This window comes from Panthera onca, chromosome F2 (assembly GCF_046562875.1).
Source record: "Panthera onca isolate mPanOnc1 chromosome F2, mPanOnc1 haplotype 2, whole genome shotgun sequence".
Taxonomy (NCBI): domain Eukaryota; kingdom Metazoa; phylum Chordata; class Mammalia; order Carnivora; family Felidae; genus Panthera; species Panthera onca.
The window spans coordinates 78,907,480-78,929,890 of NC_138356.1; the positions used below are offsets into that span (position 1 = coordinate 78,907,480).

The 22,411-nt window shown below is 53.3% G+C and overlaps 1 protein-coding gene across 1 annotated transcript in view; it reads right to left on the reverse strand.

Moving 5' to 3' along the window:
- Window positions 1–22,411, reverse strand: part of COL22A1 (collagen type XXII alpha 1 chain) — a 259,389-nt gene that overhangs the window by 83,863 nt on the left and 153,115 nt on the right. The window contains exons 29-39 of the mRNA XM_078441921.2: window positions 21,590–21,652; window positions 21,118–21,171; window positions 17,749–17,790; window positions 15,019–15,051; window positions 11,032–11,085; window positions 10,587–10,640; window positions 9,786–9,839; window positions 8,470–8,523; window positions 6,873–6,926; window positions 3,844–3,948; window positions 2,577–2,621 (exon numbers count right to left, since the gene is read on the reverse strand). Coding sequence (XP_078298047.2) covers window positions 2,577–2,621; window positions 3,844–3,948; window positions 6,873–6,926; window positions 8,470–8,523; window positions 9,786–9,839; window positions 10,587–10,640; window positions 11,032–11,085; window positions 15,019–15,051; window positions 17,749–17,790; window positions 21,118–21,171; window positions 21,590–21,652 — 612 coding nt within the window. The remainder of the gene's footprint in view (window positions 1–2,576; window positions 2,622–3,843; window positions 3,949–6,872; window positions 6,927–8,469; window positions 8,524–9,785; window positions 9,840–10,586; window positions 10,641–11,031; window positions 11,086–15,018; window positions 15,052–17,748; window positions 17,791–21,117; window positions 21,172–21,589; window positions 21,653–22,411) is intronic.

Consider the following 22,411-nt stretch of genomic DNA (forward strand, 5'->3'; position numbering starts at 1 on the left):
AAACAACATTCTAACTTATACATGTATACAATATCAACATGGGAATGGGTCATCTGTTTCCATCCCTCACATTTTAAATAGGAGAAAACATCTGGCCAAAGGGATGCCATGTCTAACCCTGGGTCACCTGCAGGTGACACTGGTTGGTCAAGTGGACCCCAGGTCAAGGCTCTCTGCACTCCTCACCTGGAGCCTCAGCCTGCCTCTCTCTTCAGTGCTGCCTCCACCCACTTCCATGTGGGTTCCCAACATGGCTGCAGAAATAGATAAGGGCTCTCTAGGTCCCCATCTTCCTGCTGCCACCCTAAAGCTGACTCCACAGGGTGGTCTAATAATAAGGATCACTAATTTTGAATTATGTTAGAGTGTGTGTGTGTGTGTGTGTGTGTGTGTGTGTGTGTGTGTGTGTAAGTGGGGAGAGCGACAGAAGGAGAGAGAGAATCCCAAGCAGCACCATGCTCAGCACAGAACCCAACATGGGGCTTGATCCCACAACCCTGGGATCATGACATGAGCCGAAATCAAGAGTCAGATGCTCAACTGACTGAGCCACCCAGGCACCCCAAGGATCACTGATGTTTATTGAGCATGTACCTCTGACAGCACGAGGTCAGGCAACTATTTTTATTTGTATTATATCATCGATTTCCCCCCAAACTCTGCCTGGAAGACAGATTTTATTAAACTCATGAATAGTAATCACAGGAAAAGGACATCTTAAGCCATTTCTGGTGCCTTTGCCTTCCTTTCTTCTAAGGGGCTGAAGGCTCCCTGTTAGGGAGAAAAGTGAGAGCACAGGAGCAGTGCCACCCAGATGTGGGGCTCAGCACATCACGGCAGCCTCAAATGCATGCCTTAGGCTGGTGGCTGATCCATAAGATCCTCCAGAGCTTGGGTCTTGCCTTCTGCTCCTCTCCACACGTGCCCATTACTCCAGGCACGTGGGACTATTTTATATGCCTCCAAATTCAGGAAAAGTTGTCTCCAAGGTTGGGTTTTTTTTCTCCAGAAAACAGGGAGTTGCCATATATTTGCTCAGATCACCCCAAGAACACTCCCATTTCTCTTTTCTTTCATTGCAAATGACAAAATAGCTAACAGAGGATACACATTAGTGACCATGACTTCCATCGGTGCAAGCTTAGATTGCTTACAGAGGCTACCTGCCTGAATAGAGGGAAACCATGCAGCAAAGATGTGAAATGTAGATGCAGCAATTATTTGGGGGCCTCAAACTTCTTACCCTGGATATTCTTGTGAATGAGCCATGTACATACAATTTAAGAAGCAACACATTCTGTGGTTCTGTTGTTGAGATCCTAAAGATAACAGCTATAGAATAAAAACTATAGTTACCATTAAATGGATGGGGATCTGGGGCTTGGGATAAATCTTCCCATCATGGCTTCCAGAAGTGATATATCCTAACACAGGTGGGACGGATGGGGGTGTGCTGCAGGAAAGTGCTGGCTGACTCAGAAAGTGATCTGGGGGGCACTCAGGTGGTTTAGTCGGTTAAGCATCCAACTCTTGATTTGGGCTTAGGTCATGATCTCACGGTTCATGAGTTCAAGCCCCACATCAGGTTCTGCGCTGACAGCATGGAGCCTGTTTGGGATTCTCTCTCTCCCCCTCCCTTTGCCCCTCCCCCAGTCATGCGAGTATATACACACTCTCTCTCAAAATAAATAAATAAACTATAAAAAAAAAGACAGTGGCTCTGGGTGTGACAGAAAATGGCACTGAAGGCACACAAGAAGAATTACTAAAATTCGTTTTCATAAATACACACAAGTGGCTAAAAAAATAATTATACAAGATTTTAATGTGGTCTTTTTATATGTATGTTAAATTGAAGCAAGAAAAAACACATTTCAATGTCCATCCATCATTGACTGACTCGCCACATGCTTACATTCAAGCATCTGAGTTGGTCAAGCCATGTTTCATTGGAGGTGGGTGCGTTCACGGTACGTCCTGGTCTCTGAACACATTCCGTGTCCTGCCTCAGTGTCTTCCCCCCTGTAAGTACCCCTGCAGAGAACCCCTTCCTCACTTCTTCCCCTTCCTACTGCTGCAAGCACTTTAAAATCAGGACAAACATCACCTCCTCCATGAAGCCTTCTCTAGTCCGACCAGGCTGGGCTGGGGAGCCTCCCTGGAGCTCCCTTATGCCCCAAGCCTCCCTCTATCCTAGCACTGGTCTGCTTTTGCCTACTCATTCATCTGCCTTCCCCTCTGTCTGGTGAGCTGTCAGAGGGCTGGGGACATGTCACATACATCAGTGCCGTCCCATGGCCCACCTCAAGATCCAACATGTGGCAGCAGCTTAGTGGATGTGAGCAACAGATACACTCATAAATGCACTCACTGGTGATCGGGGCACAGATGAGTCAATGAATGAATGATTCAGTGTAAAGATAACTTCAGGGAAGTGTCCCTGTAGAGTCTTCAGTCAAGCAGATGTGATTAACTGTGGAGCTGAGAAGTGACCAGAGATGCTCACGATACAATCATGCACGGTCCCTTTTGCAGGACAGCCCATGGCATCATGATTTGCTTGGATAAACACTTACCTTGGTTCCTAGAGGTCCAGGTAATCCGGGTGGCCCACGAAGCCCCTGGGGGAAATGAATGACATGAGGACAATGAAAGGACCACAAATGAACATCTACCATCTTCCACAAGCCAAGCCGTGCGCGCCCTGTGCTGCGGGCTCGAGAGAGACAGGGGTCTCACCGTGGCCTGTTGTTTACAAAAGAAATGACTGTTTCTGAGCTATAGGTGTCTTGGGTGTGAATTCTGACCCTGCCACCTACCGCCTCGCCTCCGTGTGACCCAGAGCAAATCCCAGTTTCTCTTAGACTGCTTTCCTACTTAAGATCCTTCTACTCAAGGCTCCCACAAGGACAGGCAGGGCCAGGCTTCAAAGCAGAGCCCATGGGCTCCAAAGCCTGGTCTCTTTCTTGTCTACCATGACCTCGAGACCTGGGGGAGCCAATGAGAAGAATCTTCAACTTCAGGCTTGAGGGTTTTGCTTGATGCAGATGCAAGGCCAGAATTAAAGTCACAACTCTACATTTGCATGTATTGCCAGTGAGCCAGAGTGGAGGAAGAGGCAAGGGTCCAGTCTCTTGTGGGTTCACAGCCACGCTCTGTGACTTTGGCAAGTGATTCACCTCCCCAAACCTCATATTCCCCATCAATAGTATAGGGGTGATAATACCGCTATGGTCTGAATGCTTTTGTCCTCCCCAAATTCATAGGTTAAATCCTAAGGCTCAAGGAGATGGTACTAGAAGGCGGGGACTTTGGTGTTCAGGACATGGACATGAGGGTGGAACCTTCAAGAATGAGATTCGTGTCCTCATAAGAGAGGCTCCAGAGAGACCCCTCACCCCTTCCGTCATGTGAGGACACAATGAGAAGTAGGCATTCTGCAACTCAAAACAGAATGGGTCTTCTGGCCCTGAACCTGGCCACGCAGACACCCTGAACTTGGACTTCCAGCCTCCACAACTGTGAGAAATAAATTTCTGTTGTTTAGAGACCACTAAGTTATGCTATTGTGTTATAGTAGTCTGAATGGGCTAAAAAAAAAAAAAAAAAAAAGAAGCACTCACTTCCAGGGTAGTTAAGATTAAATGTTTGGTGCTGAGTGCCTGGACCACAGTTAATATAATTAAACGCTTCCCTGGCTCCATGCTCCACGGATTTATGTGGACCCTCTCACTTAAGCCTTGAGAGTCGGTCAGTCTCTCTTTTTTTGTCCCCTTTTCCCTTGTCTTTTTGAATTCTAGCTTGGTCGAATGGGCACAGAAACGCCCTGGCTGTGACACTCACCGGCTCTCCATCTTTTCCCTGTCCGGGTATCCCTGGGAGCCCGGGAGCACCAGGATCACCTCTGGGACCAGCTGGTCCTGGACTCCCTTCTTCACCTGCTGCTCCCTGGGAAGACAGGTGGACAGGATCAATGACGTGCAGAAGGTAAGCTTTTCAGGGGTGGGTGAGCCAGCCAACCGGTAGGCTTCCTGGTGATGCTCTGACTGTTCTCTACGACATATATAATAAGTTGGACTGGGTCCCCCACAATTTCTATGCTGAGGTCCTAATCCCCCATACCTCAGTTGAGAAGTAGGATCTTTTTTGCAGAGGCAATTCGTTGCTAGGTTGAGGTCATATTGGAGGAGGGCGGCCCCTCATCTAGTATGACTAGTGTCCTTGTAAGAAGAGGAAATTTGGACACAGGTAAGCATAGAGGGAAGGCAGTGTAAAGACACAGGGGGAAGGCAGCCATCAATAAGCCAAGGAGAGAGTTCTGGAAGACATCCTTCCCTCGTGGCCCTCAAGGGGAACCGGCCCTGCTGAAACCTCGATTTAGGACTCCCAGACGTGGTAAGAATGATCAGCCAGTCCACCTGTGTCGTGTAAGCCACCCAGCTAGTGACACTTTGTTACAGCAGACTTGGTAAACTAATACGAGGCAGGACTTGGGAATGGACAGGACATTTGCAGTGTTAGAGCCCAGTTGTCCACCCAGGGCCATGGGGAAAGCATCCGGTGCATCTCTTGTGGGAGGTCCTTCCACTTTTGCTTGAATTCCTACAAGAGCAGAGAGCTCACCACTTTCCTAGGCCTTATTCCTTTATTGGGCAGCCCTGTTTCACACGTGTCTTTTACATTCAGCCAAGAGTGCCGTCTCAGGTCTTCTGGACATGCAACCCTCAAGCCTGGTGTTCCACGGACAAAATCTAATCCCTCTTCACAGTGGAGGCCTTCAGAGATAGGAGCACTGCTCAGGGCTCTGAAGTCAGGGGAGGAGAAACCAGAGGCAGAGAGCTTCAGGACCCGGGGAGGGAGGGAGCTGGGCTTTGAGCCTCTCTGTGCCGATGCACACCCACATGCTCCCCATCAGGACCACAGTCTCCAGCCCTATGTGGCATCCCTGGCTGTGGCGTGTGGGTGGAGCCACGAGGGCTTCTCTTCCAGGGCAGGGCTCCCTTGGGCTGAGCTGCGGTGTGAATGCCTCCAGACATTCCCTGATGGACAGGGGTTGCAATAAGGACCAAGGCGGGGGGCAAGCAAGGGCACTTCCATGCAAGCCTAGGGCAGGATCGGCTTCCCCAAACCTCAGGCCAGTCACTGGACACGTGACACAGAGGAAGAGCATGTCCTGGCACCACGACTTTTGACCTCTTTGCGGACCACTCGGGTCTCCTTCCCAGCACAGCCCTGGGCCTGGGCCCACAGGCCAGGCTTCCCGCTCAGCCAAGGAGAGGTGTCTGGCGCCCCCTGGTGGTGAATATGCCAACTAATTTACTCCTCGGCTCAAATGGACCTCAAAGCCTCCAGCACCTCGGTCACCCCCTTCCAGGTCATCAGTTCTCTACTTACAACGTGTCCAGAATAGAGCCCAATCTTCAGACGTGGTATAAGCAAAGCAAAGAAGATGGGCCAGGGTTATTTTTCCCCTGGCTTCCTCTGGGTGCTCTCCTTTTACTGCCACCATCTACGATGGCATTTTCTTTCCAAACAAAAATTAGCACCTGCACCACATAAGGATTATTATAGGGCTTATCATCAACACTCCGAAAACTCAAGATATGTTCCACAGGTTGGCTGACCATTTTTCTCTGCGACACGTATTTTAAAATCCAGTAAATGTAACATCTATTCTTGTTAATTCTGCCCAAATGGAAAAGACAACATGATCGCTCCTTTAAAAGGTCCTGGGTGAAGTGTGGACTCGAAGGGATCGGGATCAAGACGTTGAGGCACTTGTTCTAAAGGGGGCCCCTGTGGACTGTCCGCCATTCAGAGGACACCTGTCCTGGACATGACACTGCTCATGGGGGGCAGGGCGGGCTCCACAGTGGATCTCCTCTCCTGCCCTGTGCTGAGCCCTCCAGCATGCCAGTTCGGTACTTAATCCTCACACCCTGACACCAACATGTCACTGTCCTCGTCTCACAGATGAGAAAATCCCAGTGCACGGATGGTACCCGGGATCTGTCGTATCCACACTGGCACACTGACGTTCAGGTGGATTATCTGCGTGCTTGTGGTGGGGGTCGCTGTCCTGTGAGTGTGAGATTTTCAGAACCCTGGTTTCCACGCCCTGGAAGCCGGCCACAGGCCCTCAGCAGTAAACCCCAGAGGCATGCTCTAGAAGGCAAGTGAAACCCGATTTTGAAAGGCTGGGCACCTTCCTCCTCTGCCTCTGGGGTGCTGATGTCTCGTGCAGACACCATATCTCTCTTGCCCCTAATAAATAAACACTCTTTCCCATACTTGGGAAGGCTTAAGTGTGCACACGAGGTATGGGATGGATACGCTGGTGTACCGAGCTGAGAGAAAGTAGGATTTGAAGTCAGGCAGACCTCGCTGTGGGGGGTAGGGAGAATCTCCTGCTCTCTCAGAGGCTCAGTCTCCCTATCCGACATACAGGTCTGCCGTGAGCTGGCCAGAGGGGGCCGCACAGCTTTCTCTTCTCTCTCCTCCGCCTGGAAAGTCCCTTCTGACCCCAGTGCCCTAACCCAGGGCTGAGCAGCTCCCCTCTGCCTCCACCTTTGCTGCCTTTTAAGAAGCTGGGAATGTGGAGGTGCCCCGGGGGCTCAGGCGGTTAAGTGAGTGACTCTGGATTTCGGCTCAGGTCAGGATCTCACGGTTCAGGAGTTGGAGCCCCGCACTGGGCTCTGTGCTGGCAGTGCAGAGCCTGCTTGGGCTTCTGTCTCTGTCCCTCTCTGCCCCTCCTCTGCTCATGCTCACTCTCTTGCTCTCTCTCTCTCTCTCTCTCTCTCTCTCAATAAATAAACTGAAAAGAAAGGAAGCTGAGAACAGATGCCGCGTGCTGACCACAAGCCCCCTCTCACCTTCTCACCGTGCTCCCCATCTTTTCCAGGGGGGCCTCTGATGCCAGGTGGGCCCTGAAAACAGACAGGTTATTCACATGGTCAAGTTCAAGATGGCCTGTGACCCCCAGAGAAGGGTGATCCAATGCCAAGGCTACAGCTCTGTGCCCATGGGCTCCCCATCCCTGACTCAATTCACCAGAGGGTGGCCATCTCCTCCCTGCCTCCCCACCCCACATCTGCTCACACACCCCTGTGTCAGAGCCCAGTCTGCCTGGACGTCTGCCCCACCCCGGACTGTGGCTCTCAAGAGGGCAGGGTGCAGCCTACACTGGACACCAGGGAGGCTGAGGGTGACCTAGGGACATAGGCTCCACATCAAGGACCCGCTCCACCTGTGTCCTTGACATCACCTAGAGCCTGACTCTGAGACAAGGCTCAGTGCAAACGGCCCACGGACACCCCAGTAGGGAAACAGAGCAGTGAGAATGGGGCGGATGGGCAGATAGCACGTGTTTATGTGACTGGAGCTCAGTCCTGCAGGCGCTCTAGGGGCCAGGGCAGGACGCGCCCTCCGGAGCTGCCCAGGGGAAGGAGCCAGGTGTCCACACAGCCATCAGCTAGGGGCTGCTTCCGGAGGTGCTAAAAACCACGTGTCCTATGGCTGGACAATGCGGTCTCCAAAAGCCAGAGAAAACCCTCAGGCTAAGGAACGCAGGGTTGGTCCCTGGAAGCAGACAGCAGGCAGGGAAATGGGGAGAGCGACATAGGCCATGTTCCAGCACCATCCCTGGCGACCACTAAGGACACGACTCAGCCTCCCTGTGCTTCCCTCTCCTCTCGTGCAAAATGGAAGCAGTGATCATATCCATCTCGCAGGGTCGAAGGGGTTCGGTGAACTAACACACGTAAAGTGCTTAGAACAGAGCCTGGCATGTAACAATGCCCCGTACTTGTCCTCCAAAGTGCTGTGAGTATGATCCATAGAGGCTGATGATGACCAAACAGGATTGACCTCAATCTACTTTAGGAAGACAAATTCTCTGTTGCCCTTGACTATGCCACCGGGTGTTTTATGGCGGAACGTTAAAGCTGAAATCGTCTACGGCGGCTCTCGGAGCTAGCCCGTCAGCAGACGCGGGGCCCCGCGGGAGGGGACTCCGCACACCGGGGACAGGGTGCTGTTCACCACCGTTAGCCGCCGTCCAGGGCAGCCGCCCTCTCCCATTAGAAGGTGAAAAGCAGAGGCCTTGGGAAGTGACCTGCAGAGGGACCCTAAGAGTCAGGACTCCTTTGCACCTTTCAGGTGTGTTTTGTCTCTTCTAACGGCAAACTCGGGGGCCGACTAGCACACGCCTGACCCTTAGAGGCTTTCTGTGGTTTTCTGCAGTCCCAACAGCTCTGTTTACCACTTGGCGGTCTCATGAGCGACCTAGAGCCTCAGGCTGCTTGACTTTCTAGGTGCACTTCTCTGGGACGTCAATTTCTCCATCTGTAAAGTGGGAGGAAGGATGGCTACCCCCCGGGGCTGCAGGGAGGAGAAAGAAGGTAACCTGGTGGGTGGGCAGCACTGACCCACGACCCGCGCCGGCGCCCCGGCCCTCCCCCGATCACTCACCGCGCTTCCTGGGGGGCCGCTGGCACCAGGCAGGCCTGCAGCTCCAGGAGTGCCCTATGCAGAGGCAGAAGTTTAGAAAGGCCCCACGTAGTGATTACAGGTGGTTTCCCCAGTGTGTCTGTAAACCCGCCTTCTCTTCCGTTCACGGTAATTCGCTGAACTGCTCCTGGCCCGAAGTTCCCTCCACAGGGAAGGTGACCTCCTCCCGCGTGCATGGTGCGGTGCCCCGCTGGCCAGACCTCCAGTGAGTGCATTCTGGCACGCACGTGGGGAACAGGAGGTTCCTTAGGACCAAGGCACGGAGGTGGCAGACGTGGAGGGTGCGTGTTGTGCATGTGTGTTTACGTGCATGTGTGAGTGTGCCCATGCATGCGTGTGTGTGTGTTCACTTTGACGGATGCATCAGGGAATGCTTCCTGGAGGAAGTGGATGCGAATGCAACACTCATGGTTAACAAAGATTCCACGAGAGGGGGTGCGGGGGTCGACACCATGGAGATGGGGAAGCAGGGAACTCTCCAAGGACTGGAGGCTCCTCGTGTATCTTCCAGGCCTCCTTGCCTGCATGCAGCTTCCATTTCCCTCCAGGCTGCACCCCGTCCAGGGCTCTCTCGACTGGCAGGGAGGAGCCTGCCATCTGCCTCCACCCTGGGACATCCATGTTGGTCACCGCCCTTGGCTGACCCCATTTCCCCTCGGCCACGTGCACGGATGGCCTGGGCTATGCAAGCACACTACAGCCAGGTACATCTAACCCACTGTCCCAGGAGCAAGGGGGTGGTCACTTCCACTCCTGCTCCAGGGAGAGCCGGTGCGGAGGTGGTCTGCTCCCCCAGTGGCATCGTGACAAGTAGCTCTGTCAGCCCGGGGACACCAGTGCCCACCCCACGGAGATCCCGGCCCCGCGGGAGACCAGGCACAGTGGCAGAGAGTTCAGAAGGCCTGTGCATGAAGGCACCTGTCTGCATGTGTCCCTAGTCACGCCTGCGTGCTGACAGTTTCTGTAGGGGCGTGTGCATCACAGTACAGGTGCACCCTGGTTTCAGAATGTGTGCAAGTGTGAGGGGGTGTTTGTGTGTCCGTGTGCATCCCCCACACGTGTGGAAGGACACTCCTGTCACGGGCTGGGCTTGCAGACAAAGCCCTGAAGCGCGAATAATGTTGCAGAGACCAGGACGTCGCTCCTGGTCCTTGCTGCTCCAAGGTGCCCAGCCCTGGCCGACCACTCGGCCCTTCCCTACAGTCAGCCCAGAGCCCAGGGCACATGCGGGCCCAGCCTCCCTCTGCGGGCCCCTCGGGAAGTGCATGAGGACTCACAGGGTTTCCAGCCGCTCCAGGTGCCCCCCGGGGGCCTTCTTGTCCCTTGGCACCCTGCCCGGGAGACAAAGGGGGCAGTGAGACATCATGGGGAAGCTGTCCTTGTCCCCATGTGGGACCATCTCAGGGACACCCTGCTCATCGGAATCCATTAATGTATACTGGGCAGGGAGCAGAGTCCACAGCACGCGGAAATCACAACCTCCTGGCTGTCTGTCCATCCGCTGGAGCCCAGCCTGTGGTTATTTTATCCCGGCCTCACCACCGCCCCCCCCCACCCCGGGTATAGGTATTCGCACAGACACCTTATGTAAACGAGGCTCAGAGGAACAGGGCGGCCCAGGTGCACACAGCCAGCCACTGGCACCCCTGGGATCTGAGCCCAGACAGGTCAGTGCAAAGGGAACTCTCCAGAGAACGTGCCTGAGAGAGAGGCAGCTAAGGAGCTCAAGCAGAGAAAAATAACCACAAAATAAAAATGCTAATCCCCACCAGCAGCAGATACACCAGAGCCGCCAGTCAGAGGGGAGGGTGGGAGGGTTTTCCTGCATCTGAACCACCCCGTGTCCTAGCATCACTTCCCCATCCAGGGGTCCAGAGGTAGCGCCCACCCCCAGAGCTGCATTTTGGGTGCCTTGTGAGGGCCCCTGGGGGCGCTGGGCTCACAGCATCTGTGGTAGTGCCCCCTTCTGGGCTGCCCCAAAATGCCAGGCAGGCAGGGCCACTGGGGACAGGGAGAGACAGCGGGTGGGCAGGGTTTTCTGCAACTCAGAGCCCACAGTCGGAGAGAGGGTTTCTTACCGGCGCTCCGATGGGTCCCCGAGGCCCCAGTTCTCCAGGATGGCCTTGAGATCCCTGCAATGGAACCATCAAGGAACTAGGTCATCACCCTAATTCCTAGCAGGTGGGGTGGGGCGGGGACACGGGCAGTGGGTCTCGTTTGGGATCACCCTGGTTCCTAGCAGGTGGGGTGGGGCAGGGACAAGGGCAGTGGGTCTGGCTTGGGGTCACCCTGGTTCCTAGCAGGTGGGGTGGGGACACGTGCAGTGGGTTTGGTATGGGATCCACGGTGGGGACATCCTTGGAGCTGTGAGGAAGGAGGAAGGGGCTGGATTCGGTTAGTGGGGATCCTGTGAGTAGACCATGCAGTTCAGACATGCAGTCACACGGCTTTTGGATGCCCTGCAACCAGGTGCACGGGGCAGGGGGTGCGTGGGGTGCAGAACACAGGGTACAGGGCCCTCACCGGCTCGCCAGGCATGCCGGGATCACCCTTCTCTCCTTTCGGCCCTCGTTCTCCCTGTTGGCGAAGCAGAGGACAGCACACGTACCCTGCCCTGTGCCCAGATCAGGCCACACTGGCCCTTCCTGTCCGCTTTCTGCACCTGACCCCTTAGCAAAGGCTGTTCTCTCTGTGTGGGGTTCTCTCCCCTATCGCCCCCCCACCTTGGACTCTGATGATTCTTCTCATCCTTCAAATCCAAGATCAAGAATCCCTTCTTCAGGGAAGCTACCCCAAACTCAGGGACTCGCGTCACAGTGTCTTTCTCCGCAGTACCTGTCACACAGCACTTAGACCCTTGTTTGTTGTCCTTCCCACCCCCTCCAGCCCCAAGCCCTGCACATGCAGACGGTCAACAGTGATAGAGGGACTGTTGAACAGAAAGGCGATTCTCGGACCCTGAGCCCCATCCCTGCTTTATCTTGATGGAGGAGTTGGGGAGCAGGCTTTGCTCAAGGGACCTGACAGACTGCAGACTCAGGGCTGCACCCTCGATGGCTAGATCGGCGTGTCTAGCTTTTGCTGAAGAAGAGGTGGGCCACAGCCAGGAAAAGGTGTGCACTATCGGGGGCTGCCCAGGATCGAGTCATCCAATAGGCGAGGAGACGGGTCACTCTCTTGATCTGCTGGTGTCCCATCCAGGGCTCCCAACACCTCCCAGGAAGGATGGAGGGACAAGACAGCCTCACCCTGTTCCCTGCCAGTGACTGTGAGAAGGTGGGCAGACAAGAGTCTCCATCAAGGGTGGCCCTGGAAAGCACGCAGGCCTCCACCTTTCAGGGCTGAGGGGCCAGGATGGGAGATGGATGGAGACGGTGGACTGTGGTGAAAACAGCCTCAGCTCCATAGGAACTGGCTTAGAACTGGTTCTCCACTGTGCTGGCTCTATAACCGCGGGCAGAGTATTTAGTCATAGGGTCCTCTGTGACCATATCTACAAAATGAACAGGCAAGTTCTCCATTTCACACAGTGTGAGGCACGGAGAAGGCACAGAGAAGGGGCAGCAGAGATGAGCCCCAGAGGGGAGAGTGTGTGTGTGGGGGGGGTCTGTGGAGCTCTCTAGAGACAGCAGGGTAATGATGGAAGCCTGTGCATCAGAAGGGCTGCGCACGGCTCCTTCTAAAGGAGCAGGACCCAGTGCTGTCCCTGAGTCCCACGGGCTGCCTAGGGAGACCCCAGGTCCCCATCTGCAGGAAGGCCGCAGGAGAGACTGGGATGAGTACTTCCTGGAAGGTATAAAGAAGGCCCGCATAGGCAGGGAATTTGAAAGCAAAGGCTCCAGAGACCAGGAAGTCTGGGGAGGCCCCTGGAAGCATCTAGAAGGCAAATTCTAACGTGTGAGTTAGGGAGCCTGGGGTGGGCTAGTCCTAAACCTTCAGGTGCAGGAGAAGCAGGAAGACAGGCTGCTTTCTCTCCCCGGGCACAGGCAGACTCCGGAGACCTTGCCTGGGGTTCCCACCTGCTCTCCTCGCCCAAGCGACTAGTGGATCGCCCAGTTAGCATCTGCACAGTCCTGGCTGGTTTTCTCTCTCTCTCCGCATCCTGTGTGGCATGGAATCTGCATGGTCTACCTTGGGGAGCTGTGGCCAAGATTCAATGAGGTGGCTTTTGCAAAGTGCTCCATGGCACCCACACAGGTGTGACCTCACTGGTTCCTCTGGAGCAAACCAGCTCATCATACACTCCAGCTCTGCTCACCAGGGACAGCAATACTTTCCTGCCAGCACACTTTCTTCCCTGCTGTGGGGACTTTCGAGACTCTTTGGTCCTCCAGTCACTGGCAATACAACCCACAAAGACAAAAGGGCTAATGGGGTTCTTTCGGGTGATGCAGTAGGAAGAAGCTGGAGGAAGGGACTGTAGATGGCGGTCGTCAGGCCAGAGGAGGGACCCCTGGGGACTCACAGGCAAGGTGCTCAAGCCATTTTCAGCCCCAGCCTGGGGATCAGTCAGGAAGCAGAGCCTTCACTCCAGGAGCACACAGTGGGTACTCATCCACAGCCATTGAACGCACGGGTGTGAGTGGCTCCTTTCTCCTCCAGGCTGCCCCCCCTACCGGTGAGTCCGTCAACCACGTCAACACCCTCTTTGGGCTCAGTGTCATCCTGCAACTGGGCTGGCATCCTGCAGATTCCTTTGCAGGCTGACAGGGTGGAGTCAGGCCGCCCCAGACCCTTCCTAGCTGGTTGCTTCTTCACCACCTGCCAGCGCCCCCTGCCCACCCCTTACAAAGACCCTCTTGAGTTCTTAGCTGCCATATCCCCAAGCCCGAGGCTGCTGGTCCCTCCTTCCTCCAGTGAAGGACCGGGTCCCCTCCGCAGACCTGCCCGCGGCATCCCAGCCTCCCCGGGTGCCACCCCCAGCCAGCCCCAGCAGCCTTCTCCATCCCCAGACAGAGGGAGGTGGGTTTTTCCTCCCAGCCTTCTCTATTCCCTTGCTTAATTATGCCTGGGACTTTGCCACCCTGCGCCATGTGCAGGGACTCAAAGGGAGCATGCCTCAGGAGAGCAAGGAGATGTCAAACATCACTTTTCAAAACCATCAACACAAGTACAGTTACCATGGCGACGAGGCTGGTCCCAGAGAGACTCATGCAATAATCCACAATGAACCGTTTTTTTTTCCCCCATAGACACAATTTCTTCACTTTGCACCTGAGGTGGCTTCCTGATCTCCGAAAGGCTCAGACCCTACAGGAAGTGTCGCAATTGGGGTCCAAAGGGGAGGCCTGGCAGGCCCAGACTCTCCCTCATGAGCCTTCCAACTGGAATACCTTGGAAATCATCTTTAAGGGAGTGATTCCTTTAAGGAGGGGCCGCCTCTGCAGGCTTGTCTCCAGCTGGAGGGGCTCAGGGTGGGTCTGAGGGAGAGAGACCCAGAGGACGGAGACCAGGAGAGGTGGTCCTGGGAGAGGCAGACACTGGGGTGCTGTGATGTGGGCGGCCACCACCTGGGCAAGCCCTGAATCTCCTCGGCAGGTGGGGAGAGCCGCTGTGGCCAGGCAGGTCCTTGCAGCCCACAACCCATCTCACGGCCTATCTCCCAGGCAGGTGCTTTGCAACCTGCATAGCTCCTCTGAGCCACAAGTCGTCATCTGTGAAACGGGGCACATGTGCAGCTCCCTCAGGGACAGCATCAGCACTGGCAGCCCGGCACCTGCCACGCGGGATGTGCTCAAGCTCCGCCCCTTCCGCTCCTTGGCTCGCTGCCCCAGCTCCTATCTTTCCCCACATATACAGGATACGCTGCAGCTTTCTAAGTCATATACGCTCAACACCGAGCGCTCCCACAAAGCAACCACTGAAATGCGGATGTGTGCGGGCTCTCAGCGGCTGCACGGCCTGGAGCAGCCACAGGAGGACCCCGTCCTGAGAGCAAAGGGGACAAGCAGGTGCACGCCTCGGGCCGCAGTGCTGCCGAGAGCGGAGGTCATCCTGGAAAAGCTTATTTTCTCGAGAGCCTTTCATGGACAGAGGAGGGAAAGGCTTCCCCGTGGCTGCCACGATGATGAGCCTCCTTGCTGAGTGTTTTAGTGTCTGGGAGAAGCCACAAGAGCTCCGTGCACCAGCCACACCCTGCAGCTGGCTGGGGCTCCACTGTCCTCCCTCCGAACGGCCTCTCTTAGACCCGGGTCCCCCCAGTGTGCTTCAGTCTCTGGGACCCGTTCAGGCCGACATCCTCGGCAATGCTCCCTGGGATTCCTCAGTCCACCGTCACCTGACCTGCTCTCCTCCCGACCACCGGCTCTCTGGGCAGCGGAGACCCAACCTTACCCCAGGAGAGGGCTGGCCCTGCCCCCCCCCCCCCACACCGCCCAGCTGTCTGGACAAATCTGGAAGTGAGCCGCCCTGCAGACCCGTGTGGAGGGGCTAAGTCAGGAGCCAGAGCAGGCGGGCAGCGCAGGTCTGGCCAAAGGGCACCTGCAGCCCCCAGGGGCCGCTGCTACTTACTGGCATCCTGGGGTGCGGCGTGAACAGGGGCGTCTGAAAAGGAAAGCACAGAAATGAGAAAGATGTGACTTGCTTTTAACCACCTGCCTCTAAGAGCCTTGACCGCGTGGGAGAACGCAGCCCCAGCATTTCCTTTAGTGATGATTCGTGTTGACGGGTACAATCACACATTTCTTTCAAGTCCCCGAGGGGTGATCAAGGCAGGGCAGAAAAGCACTGTGGTTAGATGGGGGACCCGGAGTCACACCCCCACTTAAAACTTTGTGACCATCTGTCAGCTTCCATTCCCACATCAGTAAAGTGGGGATGAAACCTTCTCTGTTCAGGGTGCCCTGGGCTGAGATGGAGAATCCTTGTGAGTAATCGGACCCTGGGACATCGCCCCCGACCCCCAGAGTCTGTCACCAGCAGCATCCCCTGGGCATGACGTGTGTGAGAAGAAACCAGGGGAGGCGCCCTCTGGCCACTCCTTATCCGGGCACATAGAGCCACGTGGCCCTCCAGCCCCACCCCATGTCCATGCTGCCATTAGCACTTCACAGATGCCATGGCTTCTCCAGCCACAGGGCATTTGCACCTGCTGTCCTTTGGGAACACACTCCCATCCTCCCCTTATCCGGTTGACCACAGCCCATCCTTGGGGCTGTTTTCAACGTCTCGTCTTCCAAGACCCCCTTTCCCCTCCACCAAATATAAATTAGGTCCCCTTGTTACTCTCCCTAACTGCACCCTGTTCTTTCCCCTGCTGGCATTTCCTATAATTTGTGATATACGTGTTTCAGGGCCACCAGGGGACTAGAGTCTGTGTCGCCCACCAGGCTGAAGCTCTGTGGGGTCCAAACACCACCAGTGCCTGGCTCACAGCAGGTGCTCAGAAAAATAAGTGAGTGGGCAAAAGAACATCACAGATTCTAGTCTGAAAACACAATGAATTCAAAATAGAAGGATAAAAGCAAGTTTCCTAACCTTAGCCTCTATGTCCCCAAATACCCGTCTCTTCTCCAGAAGAAACCACCGTTTCCCAATGTAGCAAGTTTTTCTCAGTACTTTTACACAATTACGAATGTATAAAAATGCACGACTTTGCACACGAATTCTACAAATATCAACAGCAAAGGACTGTGGTTATTGGTCCTTGTATATACGTGTAAAGCCAAATATTCCCTACAGTAATGGAGAGATCAGTCATCCGTTCTCCCTGCAGTGTGGATAAGAAACTGGGAGGCAGACAGGCAAACTGCTTCACGGAACTCCCACAGCCAGTGAGTGCGCCTCAGGAAGTGGCCCCACCGGCTGGGCCCCCCAGCCCATGCTGGGTTTTCCACCACATCTCTGCTGCGTGCCAGTATCTTCCCAAGGCCACATACGTCGTGTGTGTGCGCGTGTGTGCACATGCATGTGTGTGTGTATTTTTATAAACTAGGACTCCAGGATATGGATATCCTATGGTTTACTTCATTTTCTGCCACGTTAAGTTGCCTATAATACTTCATTATAAGTAAAACTACAATGTACGTCCCTGTACACGTTTTTTTAAATGCACACAGTGCAAACACTTCTCTGGGACAGATGCCTGGAAATGGCATTTCTAAGCTACAAGCACACACTTTACGATACGTTAATACTGAGTAACTCCTCAAGCAAGTGTTACCAGTCTGCCCTCACACAGCACAATAGTGCTCATTTCCCTGCATGCCTGCCAACATCAGATGTTTCCAGTATCACACAAAAGTTTTATATGACCATTTGCGGCTCTAAATATAATTCTGAGATTCTTCTAACACCCTTACGGAATGGCTGAGTCTCATTCTGACAGGCATGCATGTGGGGGGAGACTGAACAGGGGAGTAATGATTTAACAAACACAAACGACACAGACTATGATTTTCTGTCATCCTGCAGATGGGATTTCCGGGTGTTCAGGCTCTCATCTCCTGGCCTCCATACTTAGACAGTTCCCTACTTTGGGAATCGAGCAATTGGCCAACCCTGAAGCCATGTTCAACTTCCCCAAAATCAACTGATCAAAGCACAAACTACTAAGGCTGGGAAGAAACATTAAGATGGAAAAAAAAAAAAACCAACCCAAAATACGCTCCCATATTCATATGGCAGTTATTTTTAATTTAGTGTTTATTATGTACCAGAAACTATACTACATACCCTGTATTAATTCAGTTAGTTTTCACTAGAAATGTACTATAGCTGGGTATAGTAGTTTTTCGTAACAGACGAGAAGGTGAGGTCTTTGAAGTTAAACAATATACCTAAGATCAGTGCTGGTTGATGGCAGATAGGGGACTCAGGAACTCAAGCCCACTATTTCCTGGCTCCAAAGCCCATGCTCTTACTCAACACCAATCACGATGCCTGCCCTCATTCCTGCATGGGGTGGAATCATGAGTCATGGTTATATATCCATGTGCAGTCTTACTCTGGACAAAGTCTCCCCCTGCTTGTCTCTGGACCTCAACTTCCCCGTATGTAACAGGTGGGTACATAGTCTGTGTCTAACCAGTGTTCTGCTAAATAGTAACCGTGCTTGCTGCACAAAAGCAATAAATCAGTAAGTGCAAGGTGGTTCTTAGAGATGCTTATGTATTTCTGGATCGCAAGACCTAGGAACAGGCAATCTCTATTAAAAAGATGTCTGTAACTAAGTGAGGAGTGGGGGGGGGGGGCTGCCTTAGGGATTCAAAGAAGGAGAGGATGAGAAGCAGTGTAACCTACCGTTCCAGGCAACCCAGGGGGGCCGGCAGGACCAACTTCACCCTGGATGAGAAAAAAAAAAGAAATGACCATTTATCCTCGAGCAAACTCTGCTTATCCTGGGACACCTTTCCCCAGGCAACAGAATCACACACGCGGTATCTACCATGAAAGACAGACTCCAAATTAGAGACTATTTCAGACATACGAAAACCTTATGTTTTGAGAATTATCTAGGCCACTCTGGGCAGCTGTCGATCACTCCTATCACTCGATGCTATTCCATTGTGAATGCGGAGATAAAGTGATCCACTGTCCATCTTCTTGCTGATGACACTCAGGCTGCTTCCTGCCACCACAACCCACGAGACAGCAAACATCCTCACTGTGCGCCCTTGGGCACAAAGACATGTGCCCCCTACAGACTCCACGGGCCCTGTCCCAGCCTGTGTGGAGGGGATGGGCTCTTCGCAGGGGGCTGAGGGGACACATTTACATCCCTGTAAACAACACAGGTCTGGGAGTTAAGCCCCTAGAGCTTTAAACCTCAATCTACCACTTTACACATCATTTTACCTCTTTGGGCTTATTTACCTCTTTGCGATATACTGATAATAGTACATTCAGCTCATATCATATGGGGGCTGACTGAGATCATCTTCTACAGGGGCCCCGTAGGGAGGAAATCCACACATTTGACCTGAGGGGAGAGGGGCACTGGGCAGCACCATGCAGGAGGGACTACACACAGCACACGGTCCCCAAAGCCTGTCACTCCACATGTGTCACATGATGCCTGGACTTGGATGTCTGTGTCCACACGTGTTCCGAGTGGCCCAGGGTCAGGACTGTGGCAGGCTTTCCATGTGTGGTTAGTGAACACAGGAATGAATAAAGCTGGCTTAGACAGGGACAAGGCCACTCTTAGCAAACAATAATAATACGGTAAACATAGTTACGTTGTTTCTGTCTTATTTCCATGGTTATACGGTATTTAACTCCAGTTACTGGGTTATGTTTATACATGTTTTAACTTTAAAAAAAATTTTTTTAATGTTTATTTATGTTTTGAGACAGAGAGAAAGAGAGAGAGAGAACAAGCTGGGGAGGGGCAGAGAGAGGGAGACACAGAATCTGAAGCAGGCTCCAGGCTCTGAGCTGTCAGCACAGAGCCTGATGTGGGGCTCGAACTCACGAGCCATGAGATCATGACCTGAGCCGAAGTCAGACGCTTAACGACTGAGCCACCCAGGCACCCCTTAACTCATTTAATCTCCATAGAAACGCCTATAATGCAGACACTTTGGTATGCCCATTTCATTCATAAATAAGGATAATGACACATAACATTCATGCACCTGCTTGAAGTCATACCCAGCACATGGCTGAGCCTGGTTTTAAGCTCAGAACCCAAGTAGCATTGCCTTCGCTGAAGTTCCAGAAGTTGTTTTGTTTTTAAAGAAAAACACTTTCTTGGTGCTATTTGCATTACATGATTTGACCCAGTTATTTTCCTGACACTGACTTCCTGATGCTCCAGAAGCAATCTCATTTAACCCAGTGTACCCCACATGAAAAAGTCCAAATAATCAGAAGTTGAGTGTTTCCCAGTGATAAAGGAAATTTTCAATGTTTCATTTGTGTGGGCCCTGGGCTCCCAGGGAAGCTACACTTTAACATTTACCAACATGAAAATGACTCAGAATACCTTCAGAGCATGGGCTCTATTTCTGCCCCAGCACATATTATACATCTGCTTTGTTAAAAAATAACAATAACCAGAAAAAAGCATTCCAAACATAAAGATAGGAAAAACAATAAACCCCCCCTGGTTCCGGTAAGATTAAAGTCATACAGCTTTGCACATACTAAAACCACAAGAGAAAGTCTGTAACTCCCTGGAACGTCCTTTGTCATGACAACTTGTAACCCTTTTTGTAAAGTCATCTATAACCCTGCAGCACGCCTGTCCCCTAGAGCACTCTCTTCTTGGTGAAGATCATGTGTCCAGGCCGCTGTCCTAACTTGGGCTTGAATAAAACTGTTTTCCTCTTTAAAATTTTAAAAAATAGTTTGTTCGTTTTATGTCGACACTAGGGAATGTGTGGGTGTGTATTATTGAGGAGAGGACTGGAGGAGAAACGTGTCTCCAACCCAGAGGACCTAAAGACTGCCTTTCGGGTACAGCCAGCCCCTCCCCAGCGCTGGGGGGGAGAAGATGAGGAGGAAGGAACAGCAGGTGGCCAGGGAAGACCCCCGTGGCCCCTCTTCGTGGCTGCAGAAAGACCTGAGCGCCAGAGTTAACTAGACGGGTGGGTTCCGATCCCAGCTCCTGCAGGAAAACGTGAAGCCCTCGGCAGCCCTTGCTGAGAAAGGAGATGATTGTACCCACTTTCCAGATGCCATGGGGTTTAAACGCACGTCGTGGATGGTGGCCAGGAACGGACTGGCAAGCAGAGGCAGTGACGTGCAAGAAACAGTCGGATGGGGACAGTGTCGCTTTAATGTCTTGTTTTGGATTTTCGACCAGAATTATCATCACCACCTATTTCTCTGGAGAAAAAGAGAGGCCGGATTTTCTGGACGCGTGAATGTGATTCTGCCACGGGCCTGACTGTTCTGCGAAAGCAATAAAAGGAGCTTTATGGTCTCACTGAGTCCTTTGCATCCTGGAAATGAGTTTCGCAAATGAAAACTGCGATTCTGGAAAAACTGACAGCACGATGCCCTGCCCATTTCTAGACGGCAGTTCTGTTTAGAGTACAGCTCTCAGCCTCCAGCCCAAGAGGGAAGCGGGTGGGAGGCCCCTCTGGGAGCCAAGAAAGGACAGGCGGACTGAGAACGGGAAACAGAGGGGACACGGCGGGGGGGGACCACTGTGCGGGAGAAGGGGGGACACAAGCCCCCGTGGGTGTCGCTCAGGCTCCCACGGGCCAGGCCGTCCAGAGGCTCTGCCCTGCAAGGAGCCAGGACGCTGATCCGACCGGCTGCGGGGGCTTGGGGATTGACAGCAACATGCTCTGTTCGCGCACCCCTGGGAGAGCGATGTGGCCACTTTGCAGTGCCTCAGCTTCCTCATCTGGGCAGCTGTTGGTAACACAACCCCCGTCAGGTTGTCCCGATCGAGTCCACGGCACCTCACTTCACACACAGGACAGGAGTCACGCTTCCCAGCAGCCCTCCCCTCCAAGGAAGGGTTAGCGGAGTGTGTCCAGCCAGCATGCCGAGGCACAGAGAGGTCAGACAAGGCGCCACCAGGTTGCAAGCCAGACACCGCTTTGTCTCGGAGACGCGCCCTCTCCACCACACGGCAGGCACCACACACATGCTCACGAGGAAGGCTGGGCGACTCGGGTCACTGAGGACCAGGAGGCCAGCAGCAGCTCCTACCTTTTTGCCTGGGTCACCTTTCAGGCCTGGGAGGCCCAGCTCCCCTTTCTCGCCCTGTGGTGAAAGATGAAATTGGGAAACACCAGATCTCAGCACCTGCCTTTTCCCCATAAGAGCAAGCGGACCTTGGGCAAAATCCCTTTTTTCTTGACCTGCTCTTGCCTTAGCAGTAAACGCCAAGGTGAGGCCCAACTTGGGCGGCTGGCTGTCATTAGGGGCGAGGCACCTGTCATGACGTCCCGCCCTGTTCCCATCAATTCCATCTGAAGATGGTCCACCCTTTGCAGATAGATCTCTCTGTCCCTGTCCCTTTGCCACAGGTGACACACCAGAGAAGCTTGGTCCCCTACCTTCTCTCTTCCATAAACCTGGGGAAACACCCCCAAGCCCCAGCCAAGACCACCCACTGCTCCAGGGACTAAACTCCAGAGGGGGCAGCTTTGCAGGGGCACAGGAGAGGTTCATCACTTACCTGCTCTCCTTTCTGTCCCTGCACGCCTGGAAATCCTGGAGCACCAGGGACACCTGCCTCTCCCTGTGGAAAAAACATGGCACCTCTGTTCACTCAATGCTCATTGAGGCTCCCCTGTGCGCCAGGCCATGCACGAGATGGTGCTCTCCCCTTGCTGCTCTCCTGTCTCCAAAGACTGTGGCTCAGTGGGGACGACACGGAAAGCAGAGTGGTTCTAGAGAATCTGCTCGCTGGGGTGTCTCCAAGCTTTTTCTCACTTCAGCCCATTTCATCACCAGGAACCCATTACACCTGTCTGGGTGTTTCCTCCTCCTCCTTGTCCTTTAGGACTCTGACACAATGACACCTCCTTGTCATCTTTCCCGACATTCCCCAAGTGTGAGTGAGGGGCCTCCCTCCTGCCCTCCCACGCACACCTGCATATCACCACTCACTGCACCTGGTCATTGCTCTTGGTTGATGGCTGCGAGCCCAACACAGTGATGGATGCATAGGACATGCTGATAATCATTGGGTAAATAAATGAATGCGTGAGATGAAGGAAGTGAGCCCCCAGAGGGAACTGATACAAGCCTAGGGCATCACAATGAGAGAATGCATTGACTGAAGAATGGAATGAATGAATGAATGAATGAGAAAGAAAGAAGGGAAGAAAGAGAAGAAAAACAAGAAAGAGAAGGAAAAAGAAAGAAAGAATGAAAGAAAGAAAGAATGAAAGAAAGAAAGAAAAAAGGAAGGGAAGGAAGGGAAGAAAAGGAAGAAAGAGAAGGAAAAAGAAAGAAAGAAAGAAAGAAAGAAAGAAAGAAAAGGGAGGAAGGGAAG